Source organism: Halyomorpha halys, unplaced genomic scaffold, assembly GCF_000696795.3.
Source record: "Halyomorpha halys isolate HHAL.00 unplaced genomic scaffold, Hhal_1.1 Scaffold111.1, whole genome shotgun sequence".
Lineage (NCBI taxonomy): Eukaryota > Metazoa > Arthropoda > Insecta > Hemiptera > Pentatomidae > Halyomorpha > Halyomorpha halys.
Window position 1 is genome coordinate 1587952 of NW_027109684.1, and position 13802 is coordinate 1601753.

General features: G+C 34.8%; 1 protein-coding gene across 1 annotated transcript; it reads right to left on the minus strand.

The window, feature by feature from the left end:
• Window positions 1-6946: 6946 nt before the first annotated feature.
• On the minus strand, window positions 6947-13534 carry LOC106677891 (putative ankyrin repeat protein RF_0381). The gene is made up of 3 exons (XM_024361449.2): window positions 13412-13534; window positions 9140-9563; window positions 6947-8915 (listed from the first exon to the last, which is right to left on the minus strand). Exons 1-3 carry the CDS (start codon window positions 13483-13485, stop codon window positions 7317-7319), a joined length of 2097 nt encoding a protein of 698 aa, XP_024217217.2. The 5' UTR covers window positions 13486-13534; the 3' UTR covers window positions 6947-7316.
• Window positions 13535-13802: the final 268 nt, after the last annotated feature.

Genomic DNA, 13802 nt, shown 5'->3' on the forward strand with positions numbered 1-13802 from the left:
GGAGTCTCTGCCTTATTGAGTTGATGCCTGAGGAATGGAAGGAGTCTCTGCCTTATTCCCGTTCACAAAAAGAGGTCGACGACAGATTGTAATAACTATCGAGGAATCTCACTCCTTCCAGTCTGTTATAAAATATTTATGCTAATCTTAACTAGTTGAATCACGGAATGCGCTGAAGAAATCATTAGAGACTACCAATGTGGTTTCAGACGAAATCGAAAACTATTCATCTAATTTTTTCATTACAGCAAATCTTGCAGAAGAAGTTGGAATACAACAGGGTAGTTTATCAGCTTTATATAGATATCAAAAAGGCTTACGATTCCATTGGGCGCCAGAAGCTATAATATTCTAATTGATCAGGGAGTACCAAAGAAGTTAGTAAATCTCGTACGGATATGCATAACCGAAACGAAATAAAATAATAAATAAGGTACGAATCGCTAATCATTATTCTGGGAAATTCCAAATCCGGTCGGGTCTAAAACAAGGTGATTCTTTATCACCTATCTTATTTAATCTAGCACGAGAATACGTCATTAAAAGTGTGATCAATGCCGAAAACGGTTTAACTTCGGGTGGTAAAATACTGGTGCTTGAGTATGCTGATTTGGTATTATTGGGTGAGGACAAGGAAGCTATAGAACTAAATATAACCGCGTTAATAAACTCCAGTAAGGAACTAGGTCCTGAGATAAATGCGGATAAAACAAAATATATGGTTAGCAGTAGAAACGCGAGCAATTTCGGTGATATAGATATAGGAGGAAATGCCTTTGAACAGGTAGATAGGGTAGTAAGTATTTAGGTTTTACGGTAACTAGAAAAAACGAAATTGATGAGGAAATAAAAGCTAGGTTGAAGGGGAGAAATGCTTGTTATTTTTCAATTTCAAAACTGCTTAGATCGTGCCTTTTGTCGAAAAACTTAAAAATTAGAATTTTTAAAACTATTATCCTTCCAACTGTTCATTATGGTTGTGAGAAGAGGCCTCTTACATTAAGGGATGAACAGCGCCTTAGGGTTTTCGAAAATAAAGTATTACGTAAAATATTCGAACTGAAAAAGGATGAATTACGGGAGAATTTAGAAGAATACACAACACTGAATTAAGGGGACTGCATCCCGTAAATATAATTCATGTTACAGCATTACGGCGAGTATGATATAGGGCTTAGTAACGAGCGGATCCCTAAAGTGTTAATAAACACTGAACCGAAAGGTAAACGTCCGAGGGGTAGACCGAAACGTTGATGGGAGGATTGAGTTAAAACTAATTTAGTAGAATTGGGTTCGGAGGGGCATCACTGGAAGGATGTATGCAGAGAGTGTATGGAGCAGCATAATAGTGGTATCGGCATCGAACTTTCGGGTTCGTTGGGCCTTCATTATCATTATTTATTAGTCCTGAAGTCTAGACTTGGTTCATGCACCGCTAGGTGGTAAAATTTTACTTGATCCATTTTAACTCTAATATCTTTTCAAATATAGTTGAGCTTCTTACTACATGTCTCTTCCTTAACCGTCCCGGAATATTAATTTAAGAAATATGATAATATAATAAATAGATTATAATATAATATGTAAATTATAATATAATATATAAATTATAATATTCAACATGAAGGTTCGCTGCCGAAGTCTGTGTATCCTATAAGTTATGGTCTAAAAACTTATAAAAAAAATATTTGCTACAGGGTTTTTTCCAAGAAAAAATTTACCTTTTTTTTATACTGCCTGACTATATTTTAATAGGAAGACGTTCTATTATTTGAATGAAACCTTAATAAAGTGTAAATACAATGAACCGTATGAAAAGATTTTTATTACTTTCCACTATGGTTATTACTTTTTTCCTAAGAAAAAATGTATCAAATATTACAAATTTGGAATAGCGTTTTAGAGCGCTTTTCATGCTAAAGGTTTCGTTTAACAGGATAAAAAGCTCTTTTTCCTTTTAACTAAGCACGTGTAAAAGCCGATGTTAAGTTTATGAAAAAAAAAATGTATTTGTAAAAGACAACTATAAAAGACCCTTAAAAGTGATTAAAGTGGAAGCCTGGGTAGAGTCGATATGAGATATATTGGTTGACCGATTGCTCAACAATCCATCAACACTGTCAGCAAACTTTGCCGCTGGAGTCAACTTTATCATCCAACGCTTCGGCGTTGAACCTTCGGGCTAACTGTTTTGTCTCTTAGCTTTTACATTTAATTGTTTCAATTATGTATTAATAAATAACTAAATGGGTTCTAAATGACAAAAAGGGGTAATTTTGCCTTTTAACCAAAATGAGCAAATTTAATTATATTCTGTTTATCACCTATTAAACTACAAAGAAACCTGAAAATTTGTTATATTTAATAAAATATATAATAAATAAAAAACAAAGTACATTTTTCCCGTTTTACCTCGTATGCGGTGGAGAAACGATGTTGATTTAAACGTTCTTAGGCATTTTTTCACAAATACTTACCTCTCTAGATATTTAATGAGTAATATTTCCAAACTTAAAATAAACAGGATGCTGCTTAGACCGATATGGACTTGCGCCAGTCAGATGTGGGACTCCATCCACATCACTAACAAACCATTACACGAGGACCTGGACATACCATTTGTGATTGATATAATAAAAAAAAGTATAAAAATTCTCATGACTCAGTCGCTAGACACCCCAACCTACTGGTACAAACATTACTGACACAGTAGCACAAAATCCAACAAGAGGACTGAAACCTCTGAAGCAGGGATCCACTACATTAAGTAGATGTACTACGTCACTGGAAGGTTCTCCACTCACGAATTCATACTAATCCTCTCCGGAGGTTGTCAAATAGATTACAAATGTAAACTACATGCCATAAGGGATATGTAATATTACAAAGTAAAGGATAATAATTACAAAATATGGCCAGACAAGAAAAAAAAAATGTATCATCATAATTTTCGATCTTAGACCTAAGTGTAGCTTGTTTTGAAAAGATCTGAATAAGTTTGGCGAAAATAAATTTTTGTCGAGCTTTTAAATACTCACTACTAGGTACACCAAATACTAAATACGTTACATGAATTTATTTGCGCGAGCTAAAAAGTGATTTGTTAAACATCCCGCATAGTATAGTCAAAATTGTTTAACTCGATATTTCGAAGAAAAATCTGTTACCATGTGCGTTTAATGGTAAAGTTATTTAAATTTTATTTTTATAAATGAACAACTGTATTAACTAAAAAAATACAACTAGTAAAAGTGTAGTGAGCTGTATCACAATGGCATGACAAAATCTTAAGGAGAATCTACCCATTAGTAAAACTACAATTACATTTTAAGATCAGAATGTCTAGAGCCAACTTCTATTCAAACGTCTATGAGAATTATCTGGATTTTAAGAGGAAAGGTTAGAAACAAGTGGGTTTGGGTGGTTACGTTATGGTTACATGGAAGGATTGATGACTGGTTTCTGGCCAAATTGGAATATGGAACTTTGAGGTCATTATAGATGATTTTATTTATGACAAAGTAAGAAGATTTTTTTAAAGGATTTTGGATTGTAAGAGTTGAATGGCAGAGAAATGTGATAGTTTAGGTGAGGCTCCAAAACTCGAGTCCGTTATATTGGCACTACACTTAGAAAAATCAGTATCTCTTAAGTAAAATCGAACTTCCTCTAAGTTTAACTTACCGGATTTTGACCCGATTTAAAAACTGACATTTTAATTTAATCGTAATTACTTGTTTAATACTTTCTATATTGTATTAATAAGAGTTTCTGAAATGTCTTCACAGAAGAAAGGAAAAAGTCTTTGAGGAATTCCTTGGCAAATTCATAAAAGCTATCAAAGTTGGAATGCTAATTTCACGGGACTTCGGACAGAGATGCGGCCAAGATGGAGATAAATTTCCATTAACCAAACTTAAATTGAATTTCCGGAATAATGTTGCCAAAAGGATACTTTAGATTATGCTGGATCTGAAAAATTTTTGGTAAATGATTAGTACAAATAAATTATAAAAAATTAGTATAACAATATTCTCGAGGTATTAAATTTAAAAAAAAGAAAAAAATATTTAAGTGATACAGAATATTCACTTTAATCGAAAAAGGTTAACTCTTGATGGTTTTATAGAGAATATAACGCTTGGCAAAAAGATTTCTATGATCTGTGTTCAAGGAACCTCCTTCCTCCTGACCGAATTCCAAGTTATTTCCGTTTAGTACTCAAATATGTATTATAACTCAAATGTATGTATATTTTGAATATAATTACAGCAATGGCACCTAAGGTGCTGCCCTCTGTTAGCCTACAAGAGAAACAAGTTTCTTTAACAAAAAAATAAAGTAAATTTCTATTCAAATAAATTTTGTAACGAAGAGGCGCCCCATTTCCATTTGAAGTAAATTTCAATACCAACTTGGAGGAGTAAACTCATTGGGAACTGCCATCCCACCGGAGGAGCTGAGAAAATGAAAGAAGATGAAATAATCTATGATCATCAGGAATCAAATCATCTATCATCAAGAAACAGGTATCTCCAATCAATATATTCAAATATAAAAAAGACCCCTAAATCTTAATTAATTAACCACTAAGCATATTATAACCTTTTGGCTCCCCACCTTATATAAACCATATATTAATTTCATATACATCATATACACAGTGCACTGTTTTTCTTTTTTATTACAGAAGCAAACTTCTGTAAATATCAAATCACTCCATAATCTCGCTACACCACAGACTGCATTCATTGATCAGGTGAGCAATCGATTTTTAGGAGCGGTTTTCAGGGTAAAAAAAATTGGAAAGAATAAATTTATATATCTGAAATTTGTATAAGTGTATATATGTACACATAACGACTCCTAACATTCATCAAAAAACCTGCATCCGATCTATCGAGCTGCTATTGGTCTCTTTTGATTTTAAATTTAATTCTACAGAACTATAAAGTACATCTGATTTTGATTGAAAAATGCTGAAGCATTTGCTGACTAATGTTTGTAGGTACTTTTTTAATCAAGGTTATTAAAATTAAATTTCCTTACCAGATTGACAGCCAGTGTACAAATGAAGAGTGCAAAAAAATAAGAATTTCTTTGGAATATAACTAACTAAGTAAAAATACAGGAGTCAAGAAAACTGGCCGAATTAATTATAATTATTTGTACTAACTATTATATAAATTTATAATTACATATAATTATTAAATCTATACCAAGAAGGGTTTTAAGAGTGCAGTACTTTATGAGGAAATACTGTTTCTAGATCAACTGTTGTTCTATGTGGTGATTTGGTCAGAATCGCGCTCTACCGCCAGATTATTGCCCCATTAAGGGTACCCACTTTGTGAGGCTGGATGGACCCCAGGAGGGCTCCAGAACCCACAGGGATGACTCATCCCAACAGTGTAAAAAAAAATAATTATCTGCTCAGCCGGATTCGAATGGAGTTAGTAGCATTGTGCCTTATTACAGTGCGCTTCCTACTAACAATTACAATAGTATATAATAATTAAATTATATTTTAATAATTTTTCTCTAATTATGACATTGAAAATTTTATTGAGTAATTATAATTATACCTAATTAATAAATACAATTACGATAAAGTTATATTTATATTTAATTAATAAGTATGATATAATAGTTATTATTATAATAATTATAAAAATAATCAATATAGATACTTATAAAAATGTAATAATTATTATTAAAATTATAATACAATAATTTCATTACATTACTTTAATGGTTATCAAAATAAGGAAAATTCAAAGATTGTCATATGTTATTGTTTCGGAATAACATTAGTTTTTATTTCAAGAACCAATTCGGAAACATTGGACTTTCCTTGGACTAATATCTATACAAGTGAAAATTATATGGTATGTTATGTGGCATAATGTTTAAGTTTTTAATTAATCTTTTGGTGCTAGCCTATCATGACAAAAACGAATTTCTTCTTAAAAATAGTTAAGTAACACAGATGAAATATTTTTTTCTACTGATGATTGAGTGGCAGAATTGGTAATTGAAACAATTATGAAAAATATTTGAAAATATTTAATTGAATATAATATGATTGTAAAATATTTGAAAATATTTTATAGAATATTATATTTAAAATTAACTTAATACATAGATGTACAAGTAAATTAAAAAGAGAGAAATGACGATTTAAAGAGATGAGATGAAAGAGGGAGGGGAGGAGAAGGGACGAAGAGAAGGCCTGTAAGCGACAGTTACAGCTGAGTGTCATTTTCACTAATTAATCATGGCCCTTGTAACTTACTGTCTTACTATCACTTACATTGCAGCTACAAAAACCCTTTACGAACCCTTACATTTATTATCCTGTATTATTCCTGCTTCATGTTGTAATACTGTTATTAATTATTTTTGTTAAATTAATTATTTTTGTTAAGTTAATTATTTTTAAATTTTAACAAGTATCTCCATTATTACGTATATGTTCAATACGTTTTTAATAGACACCTAATTCCGTTCATTTAGTTTTGATGTTTTCACCAAGAAGTTATCAAAATTAATTCTTTCTTTTTAAACAATCGAATCACAATATATATCTATAATGATCATAATGATATTATTTTGGGATCAGGCTTGAAGATCAAAAATGTGACTAAATACATGAATTCAAACGTAAGGAAAAATATCTCAGAAGCTCACACAAACTCTCTGAATATAAATAAATATTATGAGAATAATATTTATTAATATGTTCTGAAAATGAATTTTCTAAGCCAAGGTCATGAAATTGACTTCAGTATAGGAAAAAGCTTAACATGGAGTTCTCTTCCTTAAATCATTTAAAAAACATATTGGCGTCAATTTGCAAGTAAATAAATATTTACAAAGTTTCTATACATGCCTATCAAATAAGCAACAAGTTGTTCAGAAAAGGACAGGCATTACAAAGCTTAAAATCGCTCAACAAAGTTTATTTATCACAGAAATAAATGATGAAGAGTGCATGAATAATATTAATTCTCTTACCTCCGCTCTAGTCAAAGTCAAAACAGTTCTGACATTGCAAGAACTCTAGTGACAAAAATTTACCAAGATTCAGTCACTCACTTAACCATTACAAGGTCGCAGCATCCTCCTTATTTTTGCCTGACAAGCACAAAACTTGTTACGTCTTACGATCAAGATCTATCGGCGAGTCTGGCTCAAGTTCCGAATTGGAAATCTTGCACTGAACAAGATGAAGTACGAATATATAATAGAATATTGAGAGATCGGTACTCCTTCGGGAAATAAATTTTTCAGCTCAAAACTGATTTTTCTGTCAATCACAAACCTAAACTTTCGGAAGTCAAAAATTCCGCGACGTCTGAGTGTTTGCCAGCTATAGCCCAGTCCAGGGCAGTCTTGCCTCGACTGTCTTTGGCATCGACTTGAGCACCCCGAGCTACCAGGAGTCGCACAACTTGGAGGTGCCCACAGGCAGCAGCCCAGTGGAGCGGAGCCCATCCGTTCTTGGCCACAGCAGTCAGATCGGCCCCTCGGTCCAGGAGGGCCGCTGTTGTTCCCACTTGACCTCCGAGGGCTGCTTGGGCTAGCGGCCTCATCCCGTTGTTACCACCCTCCTCGATGCCCACACCGCAATCTAGAAGCCAGCACACCACAGCAACGTGACCACAAAGGGCTGCGTCATGGATCATCAAATTCCCCTTTACAGACTTCGCCATCAAGTCCGCACCTCGTTGTACCAATAGCTGAAGGACATTCAGATTACCAGTCACCGCCGCTCGATACGCTGGTGTCATACCAGCGACATCTTTTGAGTCGATCTTAGCCCCGGCTTGAGAAAGCGCGTTCACTACTTCAACCGATCCAACCCAGGCGGCATGGTGGAGGGCAGTCCAACCTTTTTTGTTTTTGATCCTGTGGTTCCCACCTTCTCGCAGCAGAGAGCTAACGATGTGGACTCTCGAATTCTTGGCAGCAATACTCAATGGGGTGTTCCCCAAATTGTCTGTAGTGTTGACATTGGCACCCAACCGGATGAGTGCCTCAACTGCATCTTCTCGATTATTACCTACGGCCACATGGAGTGCTGTTTCTCCAGCTGTGGACTTCCGGTCAATAGGCATTCGCCAGCTCCACCTCCTTCCTTCATCCATCGATATCAACGCTTCGATAACTTGCCTATTGGCACTAACATGCAGCGGTGTCAAACCAGCTCTGTTTTTAGCCTCTCTAGACGCTCCTCCGTACAATAATGCTTGAACGATCTCCTTGTTTCCAGAAGAAGCTGCGATGTGTAGTGGAGTCTCTCCGTATTCATCTGTGTAATTGGTCTCTGCACCAGCTTTGATCAGTGAGCGAGTTACTGCCAAACTATTCCTGGTAACGGCTATTTGGAGTAGTCTCTTTCCCTCGTTCGTCACTTCGTTGGCATCCGCTCCTTTTCTGGTCAACAGTTCAACACCATGAGCGTTATCCGCCTTAACAGCGAACAACAATGCCGACTCACTGGAGTAGTTTCTTTCCTTTAAGTCTGCACCGCCATCTAATAAGGCTTCAAGGGCATCGTTGCTTTTCTCCGCCGCTGCAAGGTGTAACATCGTGTTGCCGTCTGTTATCCTCCTCGATAAATCAGTGCCGGCAGCCAGGAGTGCCCTGACCGCTCTTCCGTTATTTCTGAGGATAGCTCGCTGGAGCGGGGTTCTTTTCTCTGCATCTCTGGCGTCAACGTCAGCCTTGAGGTAGGCTAATGCTGATATCGACTCAACACACCCAGCACTAGCCGCCACGTGCAGCAGACACTCTCCCGTATCTAGCCTGTAGTTTACGTCTCCTCCTTTCATGATCAAGGCAATTATTTCTGCTACGTTGTTGTCGAGGACTGCTCTGTGAAGTTGTGCAAGTAGAGCTCCATCTGCACTCTAAATTATCAAACAAAAATAATTAGTTCTTTCATGTACTATAATACGTCAAACTGTAAATAAAACTCCTATAAACAATCAACATCGTTATAGGTAATTCACTAAGTCACTATCTTCGATATTGATTAGCATATAGAAGTAATTACAAGTTTAAAAATATATATTCGTACATTTTACAACAAACCACTTATATATTATATCAAATAAACATGTCTTGCAAGTACCTGATTTGCCATTCCTCCCTCATATCTAGAATATTTACTACCGAGGTAGGACAGTATATCACACAGATGATCAGGCAACCGTAGTTGTCCGTTCTCCGTCAACTGCTGTAATCGTCCGAGTGCGGTAGAGATGTCTCCCTTGGAGAAGAGAAAGTCGTCCCTCAGCCAGATTTTAAGGAAGGAGGACTGGGTCTGCCGAAGACGACAGCAGACTTCGGCTAGTGAGCAACAAAGAGGTACATCACCTACGACCAGGCCATGGAGGAGGGACAGGATGGCGAGTTGTGGCGTGGTCAGCTCCGGGCTCTCTGGGCAGTAGATCGAGGCAGCTGTGGCGTAACTGATGGCAGAGGACAGCTCGTTGTATACCGACCTCCCGCACAAACCTTCCAGCCTCTCCAAAGATTGTTGTAGTCCTGACATTCTGCAACAGTTTCTATGTCTTAGTACGGATTCATACATTATAGTAGCATTATTTATGGTGGAAGGGTATATGATTAATTTTATATTTCAATTATTTAATTACAGTATTTTTCTATGAAAAATAAATGTGTGTTTTTGAAAGCTGTTATATAAGTCAGTTGTATTTGTTATGGTTGCGTAACAACAGTAATGACAACTTGCTGGCATTTTTGCATCACCGGGGTTAGCTCTTTGTGTGAACACTCGTTACAGAACGCGAGGAAAAAAGGTTGCTGTTAAAGTAGATTGGTGAAAGATAGTCCGGGTGGCGGTCAATAAAGGTTTCAAACACTTATAAACTCAAAATCCAAGGCATATTTTAGGATTCTGAAAGGTTCATTCGCTAACAAATGTGTAACAACAAAATTTCTTTTATTAAATAACTTATAAAGAAAAACTATACACAATATATTAGGGGAAGATAGTCCGAGTGGCGGTCAATAAAGGTTTCAAAATAATAACAAAAATTATTAACAAATGTTTCGCCCCACCTTGCAGGGCTTTGTCAGGGCTAAGTCAGGGCTAATAAGAATGTTGTTTTGTACCAACTTTTTTAGTTGGTACAGAACACCATTCTTATCGAAGCCCTGCAAAGTGGGGAGAAACATTGGTTAATATAAATAGGTTTTGTTACTATTTTGAAACCTTTATTGTCCACCACTCGGACTATCTTCCCCCAATTTATTGTGTATAGTTTTACTTTATAAGTTATTTAATAAAATAATTTTTTTTTTCGTTTACATATTGGTTCGTCGAATGAACCTTTCCAGAATCCTAAAATATGCCTTGGATAAATGAGTTTATAATTGTTTCAAAATGAGACACCTAAAGCTCAAAATGAACATAAACCTTCATTTTTCATATGAAGTTTATAGTGGTAATTATTAGTACGTTCAAGAAGACATAGAACAGAAAAATTGTCAGTTCTATGTTTGGTTTGCACATTTAAACTGCAGAGAGGACAGTTAATTTAATATCAATTTAAGGTTCAAAATATGGTGACAAAGTTTGAAGGCAGACTCAGAACAACACACACAGAGAAAGAAATTTATTCAATCATGCTGCCCAAATACATCGGGTTGCTACATTACACAGCATACTGATCAATCCGTGATCGGACATATATAAATTTATAAATTACATTTTTTTGATATGATACAATATAATAGAAAGATAACATTTTTTTTCCCCACAGTATTATTTTACAATTAATATCAGTCTACAAACTAAATACAAGCTTTTCAATTTATTCCTTTTTTTTTTCTTTCCCTTCCATTTTACAACCCTTATTTCATTTTATCAGGAAATTCCCCTATATAACAAATATTAGAATATAAAAAATAACAAAGTAGTAAATAGATAAATAAAACAACAAATAAGATATGCGATGCATGCATGCCATCCCTCCTCTGGATAACTACCCCACTCATTAATTTTCATGCATGTGGTGGTGGATGATTCCCAGGGAGTCAAGTATTATATTCTCTGTCATCCTAGCTACGTCCTGGGCATCGACCCCGAGCTCCTCCATGAAGCTCCTAGTTGTGCTGGGAATAGTTCCACGGACTTCGAACCAGAGGCCTCTCACGTTGAAGTCTCGTTCTCCGAAGCCCTCACGGAACTTCTCCTTAAGAAAGGGAGACATTTATCGTAGATTTCCTTCTTTTCCCTATCTACCTTATTTGCCTGGTCAAGGTCGTTATTTTCATATCTCACAGTGGGATCCAGAATGATTGCCGACTTCCCCTTCTTAGGAAAAGCAACTATATCCGCATATCTTGTGGATCCATCCGTATCTACACAGTAGACCTCGTCAAAGCAGGCAAAATCTCTTTCTTTTAGGAGCTTCATTAACTCGTATTTTACTCTATGATGTCAAATTAGTATAGCAAACTAAAAGTCTTCGAAATATAACTCTTGGGCATCAACACTCCGCTGGCTGTGGTTTTTCATAGGCACCTTGAAGCTCTTGAAGCGAAAGACCTTAGAGGAACCTGGTCGAAGCTGCCTGGACCACTAAGATCGTGCGAATTGCTTCCCTTTTAGGCCTTTCTTGTTTTTGGAAAACAAAAATAAGTAGCTGGAAGTAAGGTCCAGGCTGTGTGGATGCTGTGATAGCGTTGTTACGTTGAACTTGGCCAAAACTTCGGCGACTACCTACAAAACTGCAAGACTTTTCTTTCCCAAAATTTAAAGCAAAAGGAGTGATCTATAAAAAATCTGTTGCTGCCGGACAGACTGTCAAAGGTCAGTTTTATGTTGGGCTGTGACGCTATTACATATAAAGGAATCCGTCCAGAGATTAATGATGATAGGGTTCTACACCATGGTAATGCGCCTTCCCTCACATCGCAAAGTTTTGGTCATCTTTAACATGACAACACTTTTGCAGTAACCATATAGTCCCGAACTAGCTCTCAGCAATTTGTTTCAGGGTAATATTTTCTGTTCTAGCATTATCTTGAAAATAAAGCAATGTTCTGTTGGAAAAGGAATATATTGCAAATATTTAAAAAAATAATTGAATTTTGTCAATTGAAGTTTATATTACTCAATTAACACTTCAAACGGTCAGACATTAGAAATCTGAATTAATTTCTTATTTCGGCAAAGACTAACATCTAGATTTGTTTCCGTTCAGTACCTAATAAGTAATCGAATGTTAACTCAAATATTCTGTCAATAAAAAACAAAAAATTAAATTAAATTTTCAAATATTCGACTTATGAAATAAACAGTACATATAGAAAGTACATAGGGGTACTCAACTGCGAAGGTTCAAATAGTCCTTTACGTTTCTATTAAACTATCTAATTCCTATCGTATCGTATCTAATCATTACAAGACAAAATCCGGAATGTTCCTCGCTTAATCACCTTAATGTTCCATATGTTGAGCGAACCATCTATTAATCCTTCCATAGTCAATAAATGCCATACGGTACTAAAACTCACAAGTTTCTAACCTTTCTAATGACCCTCCCAAGTGACTGAAAAGAAGATGGTCTAGAAACATTTAATGTGTACATTTTATTGGTGTTGTAGCTAAGGATTTACATTTTCTTGTTTCAATCAGAACTTTTATTATAGAAAATAAGAAATATATTGGCATATTATTTCATTTTGAAGGAAGGTTATTAAAGTTAGGTAGTGGCCAAAGCAATATATAATAATTTATCAAAGTTGGAGCTTTTTTTTTTTAGTTATAGTTTTAAATGATACTCTTTTGTCAAATCCGTAAAATATTCAGGAGTCACGTTAAATGATAAATTGTTATTTAACCAGCACATTAACTAAAAATTAGAAAATGCGAATAAAATTACATATACAAAATGTTTTCTTTTTATTAGGGTGTTGAGGTGGAAAATAACTCCCTTTAGAATATTATCAATATTCTATATTTGTTTGCACAACGTTTTAGATTTCATAAAAAAAATTTTTATGTATGCAATTAAAAATATGTAATCAATTTTACCTTATTTAGTTTTGAAATTTTGTCATATGGTCACTTAATTGAAATTTATAACAGTTTAAGTAATATCATTCACTATTAATACATTCATTTATCCCTTTAGCACAAATCAATGTAAGTTTTCTAGGCATAACTTGCCTCTATAAATCACTAAAAACTTTTTATATATTATATATAGAGAAAAAGTTTAATTAATAAATTTAGAAAAGTACATATAGGCGATAAAAATAAACATAATCAAGTACATTAGTATTAGCTAATAATAACACTGGCCTATTGTGTATTGGCAGCATTCTCAGTAAGTTAGTTTTAATATGATGATACTGATTCACTCATTACCTGATACGAAGCAATCCACCGCTGACTACCGAGAAGATAAGTAGAGAACTAAGAGACCTGAGATTGGGAGCCATCTCAGCGCTGATACCCCCTATCTCTACGCAAACACTCTAAAGGTGACATAATACAAACAGAGGCGTGCCCTGCATTCTCGGCTATTTATTAATAAATATTATTGTTATAGATAAAACATAACTGTATATAAATAACCTGCAACAAAGTTTGGATCCTTCATTGGTTGAATCACGTATATATGCGTAAAACATCTAACTGAAAAACAAAGAAAAACTTGTGCTTTAAAATTTAATCTGAATTGATGAAAGAGACACAATGTTATAACAAATCTCCTTCGACATATTGGTGGACATTTATTGAAGTTGTTTATAAATAA